The sequence below is a fragment of the Phoca vitulina genome, unplaced genomic scaffold, assembly GCF_004348235.1.
Source record: "Phoca vitulina isolate PV1807 unplaced genomic scaffold, GSC_HSeal_1.0 scaffold4, whole genome shotgun sequence".
NCBI classification, from domain to species: Eukaryota; Metazoa; Chordata; class Mammalia; order Carnivora; family Phocidae; genus Phoca; species Phoca vitulina.
Window position 1 is genome coordinate 80,585,759 of NW_022589707.1, and position 23,877 is coordinate 80,609,635.

General features: G+C 41.2%; 1 protein-coding gene and 1 long non-coding RNA gene across 3 annotated transcripts in view; one reads left to right on the plus strand and one right to left on the minus strand.

Moving 5' to 3' along the window:
* Positions 1-11,317, minus strand: part of SYPL1 (synaptophysin like 1) — a 24,799-nt gene extending 13,482 nt beyond the window's left edge. The window contains exons 1-2 of the mRNA XM_032402358.1: positions 11,238-11,317; positions 10,889-10,960 (exon numbers count right to left, since the gene is read on the minus strand). Of these exons, the coding sequence (XP_032258249.1) occupies positions 10,889-10,960; positions 11,238-11,288 (123 nt within the window). The 5' untranslated portion in view covers positions 11,289-11,317. The remainder of the gene's footprint in view (positions 1-10,888; positions 10,961-11,237) is intronic.
* The window catches only part of LOC116631131, a 27,865-nt gene continuing 7,023 nt past the window's right edge, over positions 3,036-23,877 (plus strand). The window contains exons 1-2 of one of the 2 annotated variants that reach the window (XR_004299093.1): positions 3,036-10,593; positions 11,805-11,923. This is a non-coding gene — a long non-coding RNA (uncharacterized LOC116631131). The remainder of the gene's footprint in view (positions 10,594-11,804; positions 11,924-23,877) is intronic. The other variant, XR_004299092.1, reaches the window with a different exon arrangement.

Consider the following 23,877-nt stretch of genomic DNA (forward strand, 5'->3'; position numbering starts at 1 on the left):
TTTAAGCATCCGACTCTTGATTTTGGCTCAGGTCATGATCTCAGGGTCCTGAGACCGAGCCTTGTGTAGGGTTCTGTGCTCAGCGGGAAATCTGCTTGGGATTCTCTCCCTCCCCCTCTGCAAACTGCACACCCCTCCCATGCTCCCTCTCTCTCTCTAAAATAAAATAAATAAATCTTTTTAAAAATAAAAATGGCTTGCCTGATTTAAGATAGCTGTAAATACAAATCAGACAATGCATTATAAAGACTTAGTATTCAAAATGTAAAATATCTCATCGATAATTGTTTATATTGACTACCTGTTGCAACAATATTTGGATTTATAAATAAAATATATTAAAATTAATTTCACCTGTTTCTTTTCACTTTTTTAGTGTGGCTGGAACACTTAAAATTATTATGGGGCTTGCATTGTAGTTTGCATTCTGTTTCTATTGGACAGATGCTTTAGAGTGATGTCACACTGATCTGAAATGAAGATCTGGTCACGGTACTCCCCTGTTTAAAGAGATTTCCTCAATGACTTTCCAGAACTAAATTTAAGAAAAAAACAAAGCCCAAACTTCTTCATTTGGCCAAACAGGCATGGCTGAGGTACCCTCAACCTTATCCTTCTAGATTTATATGCACTCTATTCCCCGCCCGGTGCTGTATGACTCTGTCACACGGTACTACTACTTACTACTGCCCCTGAAACACATCATGTATTTATGTCTCCAGTGTATCTGTTTCTTCTGCCAGGAACTGTCCCACCCCCAAACTGTTCTCTGACAAGCTCACCTTAAAGGCCCTTACCAGTTTCTTATGGTAGAACTATTCTGTCTCCTGGGCTGCCATAGACTTGGGTTCATTAACTCATTACTATAGGCATTTCTCTTGTGTCTTGATTTAAAAACAAACAAACAAAAACAAAAAAACCCAAAACAAAAATAAAAACTAGTTTCTAACTAAATACAAAAATTAAATAAATGGCATACTGTACTTACTGCTCTTAAGCCTAATGCCTTTCCCTGTCCCTTGGCAGACTGCCATGTCTTTGTTACTTGGTCTTACTCAAGATTTTCAGTGCCTACCTAGCAGAAGGTCTGGCACATAGCAAATGCTCATTAAATAACTGCTTAATTAAAGAAAAAAACCAATTTCCAATAATCTACAAATAAAATCATATTTCAAGTCTTACATAACCATCATTTCACAGCTATCTTTTTGTTATAATGATAAATAAATGTCATCTTTGCAATTCTGGTCTTTATCTCATTGGAAAAAGGGACAAGACACACACTTTTTACTACATGAATTATAAAACAACCTGAGGGTAAAGTATCCGACTATCTCACTTCTCCCTATTTTCTACTACTATTTTGATTTAAATTCGAAATTATATATTGGCAGCCCATGGTGAAACCTGGCCTGCAGATAATATTTGTGTGATCTTCCCAGAATCCATAAAAAATATGAATTTGTTGTTGGTATTTTAATACCAGCATACCACACATAAAAATTTGATTTCCTGCTTTTCCTTACTGTGGGGAAACTGAAAATATGGCAGCATCAGACCCATATTCCCATAAAGCAACAACCATGTGGAACTGAGTGACAGATGACATGTAAGACGGGGCATGTGCTTTTTCCAGACTGTTGCCACTCTACTGTCTCAACAATCCTCAGGATGCATGTTAGTTACCAGGAATCAATGAGCTTATTCTATTGTTTTTCTTCCAAACAGCTTGTTTCACTCACTTACTTTATGAGGGTGGTTCCTATGTGCACTTCAGTTTGTATTCCTCGTCTAAACAAGGAGTACTGGCATGCTCATTTCTATTGCCTTGCCACTTATGAAATTCATTTTCCCATTCCTCTCTATTCGGTGAAGAATGGCTAAAACTGCTAACATGAAGTTCTATCTGTAGAGTAACTAGTAAGAATCTAAGGACAGGATGACAGCAAGCTTCTCTTCAGGTCAAAAGGTTCCATATTTCATTATGACAGACTCAAGGTGCCAGAAAACAGTGTCACTTAACTCTCTACCCACCAGACCAATACTAGATACATGGAAGATCCCTCAGGAATTTTGAGGTTTGTAACTTTGGAGTTAACATTTCAGTTTGGTTCTCTAGAACACTACTCTCCAAAATAAACTGCAGTAGTTAGTTAATTGGTGTATGAGAAGAAAATACCTGAACTTCTATTTGTATTTACTTTTAGACTTAAACAAGGAATTAAAGCCTTACTGCAATTAATATATCACTGCAACCCATGCTGGGTCTGTCGGTCCGAGTCACATGCCAGTACAGCACGCTGGGTATCCTGAAGGTAAGAGGAGTCCCATGACACGCAAGGACAGTGGTACCTTCACCGATTCTTTCCCTTTTAGTGTTCATGTATTACAATGTGAGTGTGCCTGGCTGAGTTTATGGAATACGTTACCTAGTTTTAACCAAACTAACCTTCGCAAAACAGACCAAAGGCTTAAACATGTCTTCAAAGAAACTATAAACTAATAATACAAAAATTCACATCCAAAAGAGAAAATAGAAGCCCTATATGAGCTATATTCATTAGCCACATTCCAAGGAAAAACAGATTCTACTTAATCAGATCACAAGAAGATGGCATATTTATCTATATATCGGATGAATGTTTGAAATAAGGATTTAAAAATATGAATGAGGGGCGCCTGGGTGGCTCAGTCGTTAAGCGTCTGCCTTCGGCTCAGGTCATGATCCCAGGGTCCTGGGATCGAGCCCCACATCAGGCTCCCTGCTCGGCAGGAAGCCTGCTTCTCCCTCTCCCACTCCCCCTGCTTGTGTTCCCTCTCTGGCTGCCTTTCTCTCTGTCAAATAAATAAAACCTTTAAAAAAAATAAATAAATAAAAATATGAATGAAATTTACCCCAGGCATAAAATATGCCTTAAGATACTGACATAGTGGGGTGCCTGGGTGGCTCAGTCAGTTAAATGTCCGACTCTTGATCTCAGCTCAGGTCTTGATCTTAGCTCAGGTCTTGATCTCAGGGTCATGAGTTCAAGCCCTTAGCCCACTTAAAAAAAAAAAAAAAAAGATAGTGACATAGTAAAAATATCCATCTAAGTTATGGATGCATATTGGGGCTCTATGCATAAAATTTTACAGATAAGGATTCATAATAAAAAAAAAGTTTGGAGACCCCTGGTATTTTCAATGAGTTATTTAGCCTGTAGCCAGAGTCCCAGTCCTCGATCCTATTTCTAGACCCTGCTCAGCTCACTGATGCTTCTGCTGGGAACACTGGTACTCTTCTATATATGGGTGTTTTTTACAAGTTTCTGACTATTTGGTTTCATCATTAATCTGATGTCATTTACTTAAATTTCTTTCTGTCCGAGGTTTAGTCTAGAAACTGATATAACCGAAATCTTCAGAAATAGACCTAAAAGAAAAAAAAATAGACCTAAAAGTACATTGTATATGAGTGTTTATATGCAAAATCAAATGTATGCTTTCTACTAAAGCTGAAAATGAACTATCACAACATGTTTGCCTTTACAGTCAGTAAGATTAGATGCCTAGAACCAAAGCACTGATTTTTATGAGTTAAAGTCCTTGTGCATTTACTAAAGACATTCATTTTTATTTTTAAAATTTTAAAAAATATTTTTATTTGACAGAGAGAGCGCACACACAAGCAAGGAGTGGCAGGGTGAGGGAGAAGCAGGCTCCCCGCTGAGCAGAGAGCCTAACGAGGGGCTCCTAACCCTAACCCTCACCCAGAACCTGGGATCATGACCCGAGCCAAAGGCAGACACTTAACCGACTGAGCCATCCAGGCGCCCCAAAAGATGTTCATTTTTAAAAATGTTTTGTTATCGATGCTATTTCAGTTTATTCCCACTATGCACTAAGCAGTGAAGTTCGGTACAAAGTGCTTCAGTTTCATTCTTCTATGATCTCCCTCTGCTTGTAAAGTACAATCACAGAAAGTTCTAAACAGCCTGCTAGTACGGTTCCATAACCCGTAAGAATTTGGATCATGAAAAGTAAACTTGAGTTCCTGCGGGAGGAAAGAGTAGTTTTTTTTTTGCCAACTCTTAACTATTACATGTTGATACCTAAAAAAATACCTTTTTTTAAATTATATTTTTAAGTAATCTCTATGCCCAACGTGGGGCTCGAAATCACGACCCTGAGATCAAGAGTTGCATGCTCTACCTACTGAGCGAGGCAGGTGACCCTGTTGAGAGCACCTTTATGTCACCTTCATCCTTAAATAATTCTTAAGCTATTGAATATGGAACTAGAAATCTCTGAGGAACTTAAATATATTTATTTCAAAATCATTTCAGGTTGTCCTACTTTTATGTTTTTCAGAGTAAATCCGTATCTTGATTGTTGATCTGGCGGGTTGTCCTGAAGTGTATTTGTGTCACTGATTTTGACCTTTTAAGTGAAAATTAGTTTTCTTCATGTGTTGTAGGATATTTGATGTAGGCTCAAATTGAGGTTCCCCCCCCCTTTTTCTACCCCTGTCTAGTAGTTTTACAGTCATTTCTACATGGCTGCAAATACCACATCTTACGATGGGACCCCCAAACTACCAACATATGAGAATATTGAAGTGTTCACAAATTCAGACCTCGAGCTAGCAGATAGATTGATTCAGGTCTTAGAAGGCTGTATCTCGCTCTTTCCACTTGTTTAAGTACTTGGCTCTATATAAGTCATAAATCCAGACAATAGGTTGAAGCTTTTTCCCATATATATTTCCCAGATCATGAACAGTCCTTCTTCCACCCATATTTTGTTTCATTTCTGTTCCCCAATGATGTTTACTGTATTAATACAGCAATTCTCAATGTGTGGTCTGTGGTGCTTTGGGAGTACCCAAGACTCTTTCAGAAAGTCCATGAGGTCAAAAATATTTTCATATTACTATGACATTATCTGCCTTTTACACTGTGTTGACATTTGCACTGACTTGAGCAAAAGCATTTGTGGGTGGAACTGTTGGGCTTTAGTAAGAATAAGCAATAGCATCAGAGTTATTTCATTGTCATGCACTTGCAGTAAAAAAAAGCCAGTTTTAGTTAAGAATGTCTTTGATGAAGCAGCAAAAATTATGATTTTTATTAAATCCTGACCCTTGAGTCTTCTTAATATTCTGTATGATGAAATAGGATGTGCAGATACTTTAACCGCACACAATGGTTGTCTCCAGGGAAAGCATTTAAAGTACTGTGTTATATGCTGAACTAATTGTTTCCATGAAACACCATTTTTACTTGAAAGAATAACAGACAAAAAATAGTTATTCAGACGTGGATATCTGGCAGATATTTTTCTCAAAAACAAATGAAGTGAGCCTTTTACTTCAAGGAAAACTGGTAGCATTTGTTGCACTGGTGCAATTGAAGTTTTTAAGTGAATTATTATTGTGTTTTAAAATAAATAAATGTTCCCTTAAAAGCCTCTGCTTAAATTTACCCTGATGTGGTAAATGTCAAGAGATACAACCCACATAAACAGAAGCTTTCTGAGATCCTCAATATTTAAGAGCATAAAGGGGTTCTGAGACCAAAGTGTTTGAGAACCATTGTATTAGACACTGCTCTGTGACCTTAATTTTCCCTTTTATATTTTATCAGAGACTGCTATTTGTATGTGTGGGGTGAGTGTGTATGAGTGCGTGTGTGTTCTCAAAGCCCTTACAACATATATATCTTGTCTATGAAAATTATATCTGATCTACCCTGTAAGAGTGCTCATGGTAAATAATCCAGAATCAGGTAGAAGAAACAGAGAGCAAAGGCATAGGGGTAAGTCTGTAAGTCTATTAGCAAGCTTTAAGTAGAGAGAGTCCTAGTAGGCATAAAATGCTATTTGAAATCCTTTCCATTATTGGGGGGGAGGGGGAAGGAAGTGTACCCAAATGGCAGGGCTAAGAGAAAGGTAAGTTTCCTAAAGAGTAGTCTCCTACAGACTGATAGCCTAAAAATGTAAAAATTAAGCAAATGGATGAAACATCTGTCTATATATGTGCTGTCCCTCCCACTGTGTAATACAAACAATTTGTATTTTCTAGGGTGTTCCTCTGTGCTATTTTTGAACCACAAAATTAGGATAAAACATAGCCCCTATTTGCAAAAATTTTATGTTACTTGGGATGACTAAATTTTAAGTATTTTATATAAACTATTTTGTATATTTGGAAGTTTGTTGTTTTAACAAATTGACATATGCAATACTCAAAGAACTACAGATTTTCTTATTTACTGTTTTTCACGCTAATTTTCTTGGATAATAATTTGCCCCAAAGTAATGTTTTTAAGTGTCTTTTGAATTCGCTTGTTAATTGTAAGTATAAAATCAGAAAAAAATATTAAAACTTTATCAAAGAATCAAGAACAGCCTACTTGTTTTTAATTCCTAAGATCTTATTATAAACATGCACCTAACAAGGAAAAAAAAATCACTTCAGGTACCTTAGGCTTTTGTTTTTTAAGCCTTTGGTAATCTTTTTATTAACTTATTAAAAGACCAATTAGAAACACAAAAGTAGTTATCAAAATGACTAAGAACAGAGTGTTAAGAGTCCTGGATGTAGTTATCATAATCATGGACACTGGGTAAATTACTTCATTTCTCTAACATGGAGATAACAACCCTCATTAAGTTGTCAAAGGATTAAATAAGAAAATACAAGTAAAGCCCTGGCACAAATATGCCCACTCAATAAATAAGTTAACACCAAGGATACATTTGACCAGTACAGATAAAAATATTCAAAGATGGTCTATAATTCTAAAATTCAACTTAGTGTGTAATTTCTTCTATGCTCCCCAAACAGTATCTCTTCCACAATTCTGTGTGTGTGCAATGAGGAAAGCATATACTTAGATTCATTATGGGCTAAATATTTGTTCAGCATCCACCCTGTGCAAGATAGCAACAAGAAAGTCCAAAACACAGTGTTTAATATTTTAAAAAGATAAATCATTTCAATGAAAAACTTTTACCTAAATATTAGGGATATTTGACTAAAAGTAAGAACCAAGTTAAAATTTACCAGAGAAATATTAAATACTTTAAAAAGTTGCTTTGATAAAATTAATCTTTGACTTTTACTCCTATGTTCTACTTCTACACATGGGGCATTTATTCTTACCTAAATTTTATATTTTCACCTTGATAGGCTTCTAAAGGCCTATCAGATAGGTGAAAAGCATACAACATATCATTTCTAAAGTTTAAAATATGTGATAGGGAATTGAGTAATCTTGAAGGACCAGGAGGTATGTATGTTAGTCATATGGGGCTCAATTCTATCCACTACCTGGGACTAGTCTTACAAACACAGCATCTCAGTCCCGAAGAACTATTCAAGTACATTATAGTCATTCACATAATTAAATATTAACTCAGTCATTCCAATAGCCCTACAACGTATTGCTATTCCCATGTAAGTGCAACAAAAATTCAACCTTTACTGAGTACTTACTACACAAAGAGAACTAAGACAATGTCACTGCCAGGCACTGTAACTAGGTGCTAGGGGTAGTTTTAAAAAAAAAAAAAGAAGAGAAGGAATACAACATGTACAACATGGTGGCTGCAGTTTAGAGGCAAAGTGCAAATGCTTCTGCTCTGGCGATCATATTTTTATTCTGTCAATAAATGTTTACTGGGCATCTAATCCCTTGAAAGTTACATATCATCAGGTTATATCTTAGTCTAACATATTCTAGAACCTTGCTAGAGATAAGCTGATTGAGAATTATTTTTTTTAGTTATATAGATGTATAGATAGTAAACAGCCATTATCTAGATTTTAGATTTGTTTGTAAACTTATTTATTGGCTGTTTTTAGAAGTAACCCGCCACACCTCAATCAATGCATTATGAAACTTGAACAATTCCTTCAAAACAGATTTAAAAATTCCTCCGATGGGCCCTTCTCCTCTAGAAACTTGTTTTATCATTCATGCCCTCTGCCTCTGTTTTTAACCTCCAACAATTCTATTCACAAGTCTCTTCTCTCAAGCCCACAAACACAGTCTTTCCCATCTTTCAGATGGGTTACCACCAAATCCCTCCCACTTTGGAAGTCAAAGAGTGGTTTACTCTCACTGTCTTCACTTTCTTACCATACATCCATTGGCCTACTACCATCTGGTTTCTGAATTTATGGACATTGCTCTTAGGAAGCCACCAACAGCCTCTGGATTACCAAAACCAAGGTGTGCATTTTAGTCCTTATTTTACTTAACCTCTCTCTTGCACCTCTTGATATTGTTGAATAGTACTCTTTTCTTTAAATTCTATAGTGATGCCAGATGTTATTTTTCTCCATCTTCTTAACCATTTCTTCTCTCCCTTGCTGGCAGATATCCGCTGAATCTCCAGACCATTCTTGCGTTTTTATTAAACTCTATACCCATATAGCTAACTGCCTAAAGGATACTTCCTTTTTATGACCTAGAGACCACAAACTCAATACATCCAAAACCGTACTGAGCTTCAACCAAAAATCTGCTTCTTCTCCTTAGTGATATATCTTGGACAGAGGTACCACTACCAACCTGTCAGAAATATGGCAGTCATCTTAGAGTCCTCCCTCTTTTCCAACTTCCAAATACTTTCTAATTTTTATACCTCTCTTCTCTATTCCCACTGCAATTAACTTGACATCCTCATAATTTCTCAAGCAACAGATCTCTCTTCCTTCAATTATGACCTTTCTAATCCATCCTCTACACTACTGACAAAATGAAAATTTCTAAGAAGAAAATCTAATTATATTATTCACTTATTTAAAACCCTTAAATGAGTCCTCACTCCAAATGGTAGGAATTCTGGGCTTAAGTAGAAACTATCCTATAAACAACTCCAAATACTATACCTACACATATGCATTTTCCTAAAGAAAGGACCTAGGTTATCCAAGGTTAACCCCACAGGATTAAGATTGGCTCATAGGATAAACTCCTAACTCTTCTGCAAGCCCTATGAAACCTTTCAGAATCATCTCAAATCTACACCCTCCTTCTCAGTGTAAGTTTTAAGCCAACCCCGACTACTTCAAGTTCTCAAACAGGGCTATGCTGCTTCAACTTCTCACACCACTGAACCTAATTTCCCTTTGCCTGGAAAGCCACTCCCCACATCCTCCCTAAGTGAATAAGTACTCATCCTTCAAGTGTTCTCTCATCTATGAAATCCTCCCTAGTTCCTGCAAGCAACTATTTCTCCTCTCTTTCACCTACTACACTTTGCCTATACTTTTATTAAAGTATTTATCAGGCTCTCTTGTGTAATGGTATGTTGTTCAAACTGAAAGTAGTATTTCTTTAAAAAGCTTAAACAGGATTTGTTCAAAATATATCAGACCTATGATCACTAATAAACTTACCACTAATGTTTTAAACTATTAAGGAAAAAAGTTATGCCTGTTTTGTTAAAAAAAAAGACTGACAATGTAAGCACATAAACAACTGCCTCATTTACTAAGTGAAAACTTCAATTATAAATGTAATTCTAACCCTCAATAAGACTTTTTCTTAACCTTTATATTTGAAAAACCTAATTAAACATGATTTTCCTACTGCAATTTCACATTTTTATATACTCAAGTATTTTTCTTTATATCTGAAAATGTTTGCAGAACCCTAAGTGTGCGTGTGTGTGTGTGTGTAAAATATAATTAACATATATTTATGTGTCTTTAAAGTAGACATTTGTGTGAAATCAGTACTATTTCAGTTTTCAGAAGACAAGCAAAACTTTGGGGGCAAGGCAGGAACCTTTTTGAAAATCAGCTTGAGTACACATTAGGGAATCTGAGTTTCCGTGTTACGTTAAGAAAACATCCTCAGTAGGTTATTTAACACAGGCAATCGGAAGTTCTTACTCTTCGCCACTTGATCACTAAAATATAGGGTTAAAGAGTCACGGATGTAAATGTTGCTGGCTATAAAAGCAACGTGCCTGCACAGTGGACAGATGCCAGCTGCCTATTAATCCGGGCCTGAAAATCAGCACCGAACATGGACTCGGCCACGGAATCTGAAGCAAATGTGCAGTGCCTGATGTATTCGCCAACGCCTCCAAGTGACTGATCACTGCCAAGGTCGAATTAATAAGTCTCCTTTGATGTTAATGATTGAGAGTGTTCCCAGGAAAGGACTAAAAGCTGACTGCAGGATGCTGTTTAGAAATACCTAAACAAACTTGCTGGCGATAGTCCTAGCCTGTGTTTGAGCGCACAGGACTGACTAGACGCGTTTTGTAAAAGACCTTCTCCCCCCACCTCCGTCCGCTTGCCTGACCCACAGTTTATTTTTATCCGTTTTTAACTTGGAGCCATCTCAACAGCAAACTAAGAACTGACTGCTCGTCAGCTCACTTGGAGAAGGCACAACCAGCTTTCGACGGAGCGCGGCCTGCAGCCGGCACCGGGCAGAATGCACCGGCTGGCCCTTCCCACAGGACAAGCAGAGGCGCGACTCCGGCCCCCAGGTTTCGGTTAGACCGCAACAGGAAGTTTTCTCTTCCCTTGCGGGAAGCCGTGCAACCAAAGAGAAATTTGAACTCCCTCTCCGACGGGAGCACCCAGAGGTGAGCTTCGTGTGGGAGGGCGGCCGAGGGACTCGTGATTCGACGCGGACCGCGGCGTCCCCGCCCCGCGCAGGCCCAGCCCGCGGCCTCCCGTCCCCTCCCCGCTGTCCCGACCCTCCCGACCCTCCCGTGGCGGCGACGGCCTCGGAGCCCGCGCGGGCCTGGCCGCTCCTGCTCTCGCTCCCGCTCCCGGGGCCCCTGGCCTCCCCGCCGAGGGCGCCGGCCGGGTCGGAGCCGGCGCGGGCGCGGTCACGGCGGCGCGATTCCAGGCCTCGCTGGCGCGGGCTGCACTCACCCACTCGAGGACCTTGATGAAGCCGAGCGGCTCCTTGAGCGGGTTAATGTTGAGCTGGAAGGAGGACATCCTCTGAGGGAAGGAGGGAGAGAGAGTCAGGACAGCGGGGTGGAGAAGGAGGGGGACCGACGAGACCGAGCAGCAGGGCCGCGAGGAAGGCCGGGCGGGGCGGGCTCTGGGAGGTGGGCCCGGGCGGCCACGGGGCGGGGAGGGGCGGGGCGGGGCGGGCCGGGGCGGCGGCGGTTGAGCCGCTCGCCGAGGCGCTGAGGCGGGGACGGAAAAGGGGGCGGTGGCGGGAGGCGAGGGGTGGGCTGGGGCTGGGAAGGGGAGGCGCCTCCCCAGGCCGCACCTGGCCGAGCCGGCTGATCCGCTGGCGAACCCAGTAGATGTTGGACGCCATGCTGTGTGCGCCGCACCCCCTTCCCCGATGTCCAGCCCCCCGGCGCTCCGTCTCCTCCCGCGCATGTGCGCGCCCACCCCCGCACCTGCGCAGCACGGTTCGCGCGCATAGCCCTCGCTCGGGGCTAGTCCCGCGCTCACTGTCCCCGGCCGCAGCTTTCTTCTAGCCGCTTCCGTTCGCAGTTCCCAATCTGTAGACGGACTTAGAAAATATTGTTACAGATGAAGCCACGTTTCAACGCTGGTGTTAGGGGTCTTTTACTAAAATGGTGGAAAGTTGTTGCAGAACAGCTCGGGAGATCACACATTCTTACAGAGATTGAGTTTACTGCGAAAATTATCACTGGAGTCAGGGTTGAAGGATGTATATCGAATAGAAAAAGGCTTGGCCGGACAGCCTCCTGACTCACCTACCCACCTCCTACCCCATCGGGCATGTCCTCAACTTGGGGGGGGGGGACTCTAGGTGTCTTTCTACAGAAGGCTAATTCCTGCTCCCTCTTCGGATTCCGTTTAGGTGTCGCTTACCTCTTAGCACCCAGTTATTGGAGTCCCTAAGTTGTGACCTCCTTAGCGGCTTCCCCAATATCTTGGAAGTTCTTGGAGAGCTGGAATGGTGGCCTGTTGCCCTGTATGGTAAGATGGTTAACACCGTATAATACTTAGTAAATAAGGAAGAAATCAACTTAGCACAATAGGATCCCAGTACCCACTTTCAAGCACTTACCTATGAATTAGGTTCCTTGCCATTGAAGTTATTCTAGGAGGGTTTGACAACTGTTATTGGACATCCTTCTAAGTGCGCCTGAGACCACTGTAAGTGGTAGTCCAAGTCTTCGCTGCTTCTTTTGTTGTTTTTCTTTTCTATTCCGTTTCTGCACCTTTTCTTCTGGCACTCAGTTATCAGAGCTCCAAGGTAGTGATCTCCTTACTGGCTTTCTTGCTGCTCTACTCTTTGTATTCTCTTTAGTCCATTTTTCTAAACTTTTATTGCCGTTTTTTTGAGGCCTGGGAGTGGGTTGTGGATAGTAGTGCTATTTTGGCTTGGGTTTCATAGTCACTAAGATTCAGTGTTAGATTGGACTGTTAGTTTCCGAATGAGCTATACACTGCTAGAGCAGAACGCTGTTCACTTTGCAATTTTATTTATTAACTTTAAAAATCTAAAATATACTGTAATTTAGTAACCCAGTTTTGGCATTTAGTTTTTCATTTTTTTGAAGGTCTAAGAATTTAGAATTGGCCAGACCCTTTCTCAGCTTCTGAGAAGCTTGATTTTGTTTCCTCTTTTGTGCCCCTCCTTGCTTTCTCTCCTGCTTCATGTTCACACCCAACAGTGGAAGAAGGCACGGTTGTTTCTCTCCAGAAAACCTTTAGTGCTAGAGTTTGCACCTTGAACTTTAAGAAATTCTCGTCCTTGGCTATGTGCCACTAGTTTTGAAGAGATGCAGACCACTTAAGTTGAGCAGAAGAGCAATATCTGGTCACTTGTGAGGACTAATTCACAGGATCTGACTGGGCCACACAAAGCAGGAGTGAACTACTACAGTTACTTCGAGTTATGTAGAGGTTAGCACTGCTATCGCTGGTCATCTCAGTGCAGAGGAACTCCCACTTTCCTGAGAAGGAGCTGGTAGTGGCTGGCAGAGCAAGTGAGATCTGATTAGGCAACCAGATAGTTGTAAATTTTTTTGACCCTGGAAAAACAAGAGTTTTTAAACAATAGCATCTTCATTGAAGGCACAACTGTTCAAAATCTGGGAAGAATGTTCAGATGACTATCACATTGACTGCAACACTGGTCATTTTCTGATTTGTTCTTCAAATCTGAGCTAAGAGCGGGGAGCTCTGGGTACAACATGTTCCACTCTCTACCCGGGCTGTTACGGAAAATAATACATGTAATGCAAAATTGTCCTGTCTGAAGTAGTATTATTGAGTCCTATCAGTGGTAGTATAATTATGGCTGAGTTATCTACCTACCCATTATTTTACTTTCTCTTTGCTGTTTATGAAACATGTGCCAGGTTATGATACTTGCGATTTAAGGATGTCAAGGGGTGAGAAGGAATGTGTGTTAGGGAAATCATATTGTTGGCAAACTATTAACATTCCTTTGTGTTTGTCAGTGGTAATACCAAGTTCTGGTGATTTTATTAGGAAGATGAGACTTTGTAACTCATTCTCAACCAATATTTATCTTTCTCCTGAAAAGATAGTGTTTATTACTGCTGAGTTCAAAACCTGAATTTTGTCAATAAACACAGTTCTTTTCTTTTCACTGATGTATTCAACAATCATTCTAGGAAGATGTAAAAATCGGGGTCCCTGCATGGCTCAGTCAGTTAAGCGTCTGCCTTTGGCTCAGGTCCTGATCTTGGGGACCTGGGATCGAGCTCCACATTGAGCTCCACATCGGGCTCCCTGCTCAGCGGGGAGTCTGCTTCTCCCTCTCCCTCTGCTCCTCCCCCCTGCTTGTGCTCGCTCTCTCTTTCTCATGTAAATAAATAAAAAATCTTTTAAGAAAACTGTTTTAGAAAAATGTAAAAATCACTCCAAATTTATTTAAATTGTGCAATAGATTAACTCAGTGGGCCCAGTGAATTAATCTCAAAATAATTAAAGTCTTTTTAAATTAAATTTTAATTTTTAAAATAATTTTTGATTTACAGAAAAGTTGCAAAGTTCCTATGTATACTTCACCCAGCTTCCCCTAATGTTACATCTTCTATTACCAAGAGACACGTGTCAAAAAAAGGAAAGTAACATTGGTGTATTAATATTAACTAAGCTACAGAAATTTTCAAACCTCACCAGTTGTCCACTAATGTTTTTTACTGCTTCAGGATCCAATCTGGGATACCACATTTAAACTATTGAGATCTTTGTTGAAGGTGTGTTCAGGAATGGAGGGAAATGAGTAAGACAAAATCATTTTCCATTCTGTTGAAGACTGAACAAAATGCCTGAGGATTCAGTATATGGCAAATTGCTTCGACTCTGGTAGGCCCCTGCTCAGTGGCTACCTGGGTGTTAGCACCTTGGCTGTCTCCCTTCCGCGTCCGGTTCCCAACAGGTGGTGGTGACGCCCTGTGGCATATGATTGATTGATCCATGTGCCTAAAGCCTGATGTCTGCTCTCATAGCCCTAGGCCCCACCACCCGTTGCACTAAATGTAAGCTTTTGGAGCGCAAGAGAGCCCTCTTGCTGCTCGGAAGTCCATTAGAGCAGTGGTTACAATTTAGTGGTCAATAACAGGGCTGTGTTGTTGTTAGACTTCCCAGTTTAAACCCTGCTTCTACTTTGTGACTTTCAGCAAGGACTTTAGCCTTTAAGTTTCACTTTTCTCATCCCCATTTCGCAGAGAGGAAATGAGAGTTGTAGTGAGGTTTAAATTGTGTAATTTTCAGAGATGTAAGGAAGAGGGCCCAGTACAGAGTAAGTACTTAGTAAATGTTACCTGCTATTATCACTGTGTTCCAGAAACTGTGGGTGGCCCGATCTCCCAATTGGGTGGTCAAGAAGTAACCAAGACTCAATGTTAGAGCAAAAGCGTAAGGAAATCAAACTTTTATTTATTGTCCAGAAGAGGATGAGAGTTCTAAGGAAGACTATTCCATTGATAAAAGGAAAGAAATATGAAACTTGGTAATAGGATTCTAGAAAGCAAAGAAAATGAAAATTTTCACTACTGCAAATCAGGTGGGGCAAAGGTCACCCTAATCCTCTTTGTGTGGGTCCAATTTTAATCTATTTGTGGCTGAAGTGAGCACAGTTCTCATCACCATCTTAAGCTTAGCTCACATTTAAGCAATGAATAAACAGGAAAAATGTCCTAATTTGTAGAGATTAATTTTATAGTGACCATCAGGAATACTTCAGTTAGATTTCTACAGAAAAAAGGCATATTGTATAACTTTTATAATAAACATAACTCGGAATTTGCATGGTGTTTGGCATTTTTCAGAGACCTTTCATACTCCCTTTTTCATGTGACTCTTGAACTAAGGGAGGGTGTAGGAATTATGATATATATTTTGTTGAGATAGAAGCTCAGAGGGATGAAAGCATATCAGAAAGGGCCTCATAGCAGAAGCGATGCAGCGTCAAAGCTTGAGGGATGTGAAGGGGGTTCTCCAGGTAGATGGGAGGGGGGTCCAGATGGAAGTGCAGCAGAAGGTAGGGAATGGTGAGAGAGGAGAAGGGAGTTCTTTTGTGAGACCAAACACCTCAATCTGATGCTTTGACTAAGGGGAGCAATGTAGAGGCAGGGCTTTCTGTGCCAGGCTAGGAGTTCAGACTTTATTCTCTGCAGTGAGTTGCTTTGAGGCAAAGGACAGTAACACGATCAGGTTTCAGTTTAGGAATATCACTATGGCAGTAGTATAAAAGATAAACTCAAAAGGAAGTTAGCGGGGAGGTTCAAGAGAGCTGATATATTCTAAACCCGTTGGTCATGGGATCTCAGGTCCCAGATGGGTGACAATGAGCAGAAGCAACCAGCCAGTTTAGCACCAGCAGCAGAATACTACCTGCAACGAAAGCACGAGATTTAGGGGCAGAAACCACTCATTCCTGCTCTGGCTTTATCAGACTTGGAAATTTTCCTGATGCATTGCCATTTAATTTCCTTTTGCTTACCTCTCTGTGTAATGAGAGTGCAGTATTTGTATAGTATCAACTTAAGTATGTTAAATAACATCGATGGAGTACTTCCAACAACAAATCAGGACTTGGGAATGAAGACAAATGTGAAAATGTCTTAGGCTGGTCCCAGAATCCTACCCAGGATAGAGGGTTCAGCAGGCTGCCTAAGCTATGTAGCAGGGTGGATATGGAGAGTTTAGAATCCAATTTTGAGCTGTTTCTATCATAAGTAATGATTCCAGGGACTTCCACGTTTTATTGTCTCCCTGGAAAGTAGAGTGGCCCCACAGAGTTATACAGATATATCAAGTTTAATATTGTATTACACCCAGGGATCTCTCTTGAAACCTGGTAGGAAACAAAATAAAATGTCCACTAGGTTTGTATGGATGGTTTGTTTATTCTACTTGCAAGTGCAGAGAACTGACTTCCTGCCAGAGAGAGAACAGGGTGTGATAGATCTGGGACAGTAAACTGAGCAGATGAAGTGTTTTGTTTTTAGCATGCTGGACAGGATCGCCCCAGGACCTGAACTTTTTATATCTAACATAGGAAACCCAAAGAAATGCCCTTCCCTCCTGATTCTGGTCCTGTGAATTTTGTCAGGACCTCCATGATCTTTTGAGTGCCTTTGTAGCACTTATTAAGAGAGAACAGGCTACCACAGGGGACCACTTTCAAAGCTGATCAGTCACATGCCCAGGAGGTCTGTAATCTTATCAACAAACAAATCAATTTCCTAACATGATATGAAGAGGGTAAATAGAGAAATCCCTGAGTAGAAGCTGGCCAGGGAAATTCTGATGCTGACAAAATTTTGGCAGTGGAAGTTTGTTTACAATTTCTCTTGGAGGCAGAAGAAAGTATTTTATGCAGTAGCATGGTTTCTAGAAAGTTAACTGTAAATGTAATTTTTGCAAGTGGAATTTTACTTTAAATGCACTTCAGGAGTTAGCCATTTAAAGGATTCTTTTGGAGAACCTCTTGTGATCATTCTTTATCCTTCATAGGTTTGTATTTTTTATACTCTTTGCCCATCCCATTTTTCTAAAGCAAGAATTATTTGTCATTGTCTTACAAGCTAAATAAATTGGTCTTGGCTTTCTGAAACAACTTCTTTGGTCTTTTCTTTTTTCCCCTTATTTTATTTTATTTTTTTTAAAGGTTTTTTAATTTATTCATTCGAGACACAGAGATAGAGAGAGAGAGAATATGAGCAGGGGGAGAAGCAGAGGGAGGGGGAGAAGCAGGCCCCCCGCTGAGCAGGGAGCCTGATGCGGGGCTCGATCCCAGGACCCTGGATCATGACCTGAGCCGAAGGCAGACGCTTAACCATCTGAGCCACCCAGGTGCCCCCTTTCCCCCTTTTTTAGATGAAAACAAGGTTTTTTGTTTGTGTTTAAAATCCTCCATTTTCTTATTTCTTTTCTTCTCTTTTTTTTTTCATTTCCCAGAACGACCATATGATAAGAAGCCTAAGAATTTATTGACTTTGACTTTTTATCAAGGCAAAACCCAGAGAGAAGGAGGACAGCCCCAACCACCCTACCACCTGCCTATAGAAATATACATGTATCCTACTACCTTGTCACAGGGATCCTGAAATGCCATCCTAATACTTTATCTTATGTTAACAGATTCTCATTTTATTTTTTAAAAAGATTTTATTTTTAAGTGATCTCTACATCCAATGTGGGACTCGAACCCACAACCCCGAGATTAAGAGTCACACCCTCCACTGACTGAGCCAGCCAGGTGCCCCTAGAGCTTCACATTTTAAAATACCAACACCCTGGAGCATTATTGCATTAAATGGTCTATTACAGCATAACACTTAATGGAAAATTATCTGATTATTTTTCTCCTGGCAATGAGAAAAATGTGAATTTTAATGGGAGTGTAGGAAAAAAGGGGTAATCTTGGAATCTGGGGCACCATCCTAGAAAGACAGGCTTAACTAAAGGAGAAAGTTCCAGGCTGCCAAGAAGCTGCAGAAGGGATACTGAGTGCCTGGGGAGTATGCTGGAGAAGCTGTTCAGTATCAAAGGAAAGGAAAATGGGAAGCAGAACTAAAGTAAACTCGGGTTCCCGCACAATTTAATTTAAGGAAGACTGGATTTTCTTAGCACATTTAACTTCAGTAGTTGCCAACCATTTGAGAAGAAAGGGAGACCTGAATAGAGACCTTTTCTTTCCAATATTTACTGATCACCCATATAGACTAGGCACTTTGCTAAGTGCTCATCATACAAGGTAGAACCGGATATTTTTGTCCTCAGAGAATTTATATTCTTTAAGGAAAGGCCAAAAGCATAAAAAACTAAGGAAAATATATTTTCAAGTTGTAATATGTGCAATGAAGAATACAAAACCTATACTTTTTGTATTTTTTGTCTTCCACTCTACAATTTGACTACCTTGCAAAATCTGTGGTACAACAGAGAGAAGTTGGCAATGATTACCATCTTCATAATTTACATCAACTACTATTGATTTAGGTCCCATGTAAGACATCCTGTGTAGGACTTCTAGGGATAATCTTATGGCACTCTCAGAACCCTTGGAAAGGCTGTAAACTTAACATTCTAAGCACTGAGGGACTCCCCAGAGCCAGCTCTAATCATTAAGTAGGTGAGGTGGACCGCTGTCTGTGAGGTTTGATTTTATGATTTATCTTCTGTCTGCTATCCCCAGCCTACCAAAATGCCCACCCTTCAGTGGCATCTTCAGAAATTCCAGGGTTGAGAATTCTAATAGACTGCCCTAAGGAGAAGAAAACAGGGAAAGGTGATTAGTTATGGAGCTGCTGGTGATAAGAAGAGAGAGGCATAAGGAATATACCCAGAGCCCCAGAAAAAAAGGTATTGAGAAAACTGATGGAAAGTGCTCCATGTAGGAGAGTGAACTCATGACACTTCCAGATCAGTAACCCAGGTAAAGAGTAGAGTGGGGAACAGAATTCCTCCTAAACTTTAAGGGTAGAGTGGGGAGCCACTTGAGGTCCCTGCTTGTTCAACTGTTATAGGGGACTATAAATCTATATTATGCTAGGCTGCATGTGCAGTCCTAAACATTCTTTTATGCATGTGATTACTAAAGCCACTACAAGGAGAAGTCAGGCAGATGACTTAAGTTATTTCTCTATTACAAGGATCATTGTAGATAGAATACCCAGGGACAATGTAAAATATGGCTGTGCCTTGTCTCTCACTAGTGAAAGAGGTAATAAGAGGAATATGAACTAGAGTAATCAAGTAAAACTGCTATCTTCTTGAGCCTTTTCATGGGCACACATTTTTTTATCTGCCCGGCATCCTTTGGGGGGACATTCCCCACCCTCTTTCCAAAGTATTCCTGGTCAGGTTGTTTGGCCCAAGGATGGGTATGTGGTCCAGACTCAGTCAATCAGAGTATTTTATCTTTCTAGTCACAGTGATTAGTTCCTGAAAGAGCATTTAGCCAGAAGTCTCTCTGGTTATTTACCAGCTATCCAGAAAAATACCCTTTTTCCAGGATCATAGGCAACTCTGGAGGCGTGAGGCAGCCAGAGTCCATCTGGCTGACACATGGAGTCAGCTTGAAGATGAAGCGAAGCAGAGGCAAACAGGGGATAGGGAGTGAGGGCAGAGAGGTCCTAACCTATACTATATCCACTCTAAGAGATCCTTGTGTGCGTGAAGCTGAGTAGAAGGGCAGGTTTCTACCAGTCTCTACGTATGGGGCAATCAGGTCTCTGACTCACCATAGAACTAGTTGTCCTCGTCAGAAGGGGACATTTCTCCTAGGACATTTATCGTGGAAGGGACCGATGATAGCAAATAACCAGGTGGGACTATTTGCAGTTATTTGCCTTGGGGTAACTTCGAGTTTAGTGTATACTTGTCTGCTCTCTCTGAAGCCTTCCTGTGCAGCGCATTCTCCACCCCCCTCCCCCACCCCGCTGCCTTCTGTCAACCTGCATTACCTTCACCTAGGGGAAAGATGAGTGAGGAAGAAATAGCAAGACTGAGATAGCATCCAGACCCAACATAATTAGTCTTCTTGTCTTTCTCAGACATCAGTCTTCAGAATGTTTGAAGGCAGAACTGTGTCTCCCACTCCTGGATGGTCAAGGTCTTACACAGCACCAGAACTTAGGAAGCATGTCAGTGAACATGAGTGAATCTGGAAGGGCCTCTATTCATATTTAGCCTGAGAAAGTCATTGCTTTGGATGAAAGCACTGCCTCTCCAAGCATCCTCTTAAAAAATGCAAATACTCAGAGGAAACGTAAGGTACTGCCCTGTTGCCCAGCAATTCTCGTTTTTGGCAGCTATCAGAACAAGGGGAAATACAAACACTGGATTTTAGAGAACAGTCTGAGTATGATAGAAGGGGCACTAATTTGGTTAACTAATTTGGAAAACAGTTTGGCATATCTCCTAAAGTTGAACATTTGTATGCGTATGATCCAACAATTCATTCCGAGGGATGGACCCAAGGGAAACTCATGCAGATTTACAACAGGAGATGTGTGCAAGAATGTTCACAGTTGCACTGATCACAGTGTGAAAACCTGGAAACAGCTCAAATGCCCATCAACAGGAGAGTGGTTGGATGAATTGTAATATATTCACGAACTGACTATCACATGGCAATAAAAACAAATGAACTACGCTAATTCACTACAATGTGGATAAATCCTAGAAATGAAACATTAAGTGAAGAAAGCAGATGTCCTAAAAGTATACAATATCATATAATTTGTGTAGAGTTGAAAACAACTAATATAAGAATATACTTTATAAGCTTAAATCTTAGTTCATTCAAACACTGCCTGAAATCTTTGGAAGGATTGACAGAAGAGGTAAAACTTGAATCATAAATATAGTTGGATTGACAGAAAATGAGTGATCTGTTCTACTGTGTGATTAAGCATAGACTGAGGCGGGAATATGTTTGGTGACTAAGAAGATAAAAAGATGATCCTATCAAGAGTACAACTAGACCGTGAGCTTTCTAAAAGCTGGTATTGTGTGTTATTTATCCTTGTATTCCCATGGCCTGGCAAGGTCCCTAGAAAAATAGAGTTCAACAACTGTTTGTTAAGTGGATTAAATAAATGAATAAAAACATAACTTAAAAAAGAATATACTTTATAGAACTACATATAGATGCAATAAAACTATGTATTTAAAAAACAAAGGAGTTCTAGATGATGGTTGTATTGAGTGGGGACATGAGGGGAGTGGGCTGGGGGACCCCATGGTTAGATGAAAGTTACAGGGGATAGGGAGTGAGGGTGGAGGGCATTATTAAGAACGACAAAATTAGTAAGTCAAGACAAAACTGGTTTAAAAAGTGCAATCTCTGAGTGATGATGATGAGGGAAAGGTGAAGGGAGACAGGGAAAGGTTCGGGGAGTAATGCTGGGGATGAATTAGCATCGCTTCACCAAGAGCTCTGGAGACACAGGGCTGGTAAGTAGGCAGGTGTGTCTGTTCAGCCACATGGGAGGTCTTCAGGGAGGATGTTTCGAGAGATTGTGCCTTAGAGTAGTCCTTGCAAGGGAGGAGGGTGAAGAAAACCGTCAGACTGGGTCTCTCCAATGTAGAGATAACCACCCCTGGGCACCACTTCTGGGCTGCCTCTGTGGCCCCTTTTGGTAGCAGTTAGGGAAATCAGATCTCACAGCCTGTGTTTCAGCTGAGGCTGGAAGTGGTGGGAGAAGCCAACATGTCAGGGCATGTGGCTTATCGGCCCAATGCCCAACAGCAGCAAGGGGAAGGTCCTGACTCTCCCAGGCACGACTCTAGCCGGCCCCAGGTGGAGTGAGTTCCTGGGCTATAAGGGTCACTGAGCCAGAGCTGGGGCCGGAGGGTCTAGGCCAGAGAGGCACCAAGGGAAACGAAGAGGAGCATAAAATGTGTCCTGTATGAGCAGGGGCTGGGGAGGTCAGACCCAGCTTTGAACCCCTGTGTGAATTTGGATACATTTCTTAATTTCCCTCGCGCCTCATAGGGAATGTGTGAATGGTGAAAGCTACCACGTTGGGTTGTGAGGATTCGAAAGAGATAATGTATATAATGCGACCAGCAGTCTTTGGCACCTCAGAAGGCCTCAAAAAATGGAATTCCCCTTTGTGCTGCCTCATGCCATGAAGCATAAGGGGGATAGTACTGGATGGGGGAGCAGGCCCGGCTTCATTATCCTTCTCTTCTCCTCATCCCACCTCACGCTTGTCCTGACCCTGGGCAGCCCAAGGGCATTAGGCCCCTGTGTTAGAGGGTGTTAGAGGATGAAAGAGAGAAGACAATTCCCGACATTGATAGTCCTGGCCTGTACCTCTCCCCGGTGCTCTTGGCTTGTGAAGCTTTTGGGTGTAAAGACGCACCCCAAAGATGGGTGTTTCAAGCAGGCAAAGAATTCGCCACCCCCCTTGCAATGATATTCTTTAACTATCTGTCTAATATATACTTTGGTTGGGGGCAGAGCTGGCCCCAGCAGGACAGAGGCACCCCTTTTCCAGTGTGTCAGGAGTTGGGCCTGGGGACTGGAGGTCACTGATGCAGATCTCCATTCATTTCAGGGCTGTGTTAGCTCCTGGATGACTTACTGCCTGTCGACCTGGTCATTCTTGTATGAGTCTAGAGCTCCTCAAAGGGTGACTAGGCCTCTCGGTAACTGATGGATGTCATTTTAATCAGGATCCCCTTTCTTTTTGGTCCTTTAAGAACATCCATTTCCTGGTTTGTCGCCTTACCCAGTTATGTGTGCGCGCTGTCATAACACTCGCAGGTTCCTGCGCTGGAATACTCGCCAGGTCCTAAAATAAATGCATGCTGCTGTTTTGGCTGGTGAAATGTAGTATTGCGTAAGTGGAGCTTTCGATTTGGCAGATCTGAACAAGGGATTTAAGTTTTCCTTTCTTGTTCTTAATTTGGTGTCTAATTTGGGGTAAAATGAAATTATATGGGGATCGGAAGAAAGCTCTCCAAAGGGGCCCTCCTTACCATTAGTGCATATTTTATACATGCCCCAACTCCAAGACACACCTCCTCAGGAGCCCTTTCGAGGACAGAGAACATTCCTAATCACTAGATTGCCTCTCTTCCCTTTGAGTTATCCCCGTGTCCTCCACAAACATGTAAAAAATTCTGCAGGAGTGGCACTCCTGTGCACTCTTTGCAAATTTTCTTTGGTCCCCCTCCAATGTCCACAGATCCAGTTGGCCCCAACTTCTTTCTAGTGGATAGTGGGCAAGGAAGTAGGACGTCATCTAAAGACTTCATACCATTGACTGCAAGTATTACTGGAGAAATAACGTTCTGCCTGCTCCCATAGTACCTCTTGGGCCCGCAAGAGCAAAGCCTGGAATCCTACAATTAGAATTTCTTTCCTTTGGCTAAATTTTGAATGTTCCTAAAAGAACACTGTATTAGAGGACTGGCATTATAAGGTGTCCTGAGTCATCTCTATCTTTAATGTGAATGGGGAGCAGCTTGGGTCAGTGGAGGCTCTGAGGACAGCTGGAGGATGGGAGGAGGAAGAGAGGCTGTGATTAGGTAAGCTCAGGACACAAAGAGAGCTTCCACTTTGATAGGAGCCGTCTAGGGCCTACTTACAGGTGGCAAGTAACATTTTGGCATTAAATTCCCTCTCTCTTGCCAGCAGAGGTGCTCCCTGCCTTTAACTTTCAAATTAGAAATGTCTATTTATGGTAGCAATGGAAAACCAGGTACGTTAGCAAAGTCAGCAGAGGTTGGAAAACCCCTAGAAAAAATACCAGGAAAGTGTCACCCAAAACCCAATTTATTTTTTAAAAAGTTAAACACTAAAAAAAAAAAAAAAAAAAAAAAAAAAAAAAAGAGAAGAAAGAAAAAAAGGCGCTCAGGAAAAGAAAAAAAAACCCGGTGGTAGAGGTTCTGTGATAACTTTTTTTTTCTTGTTATATTATGCCACC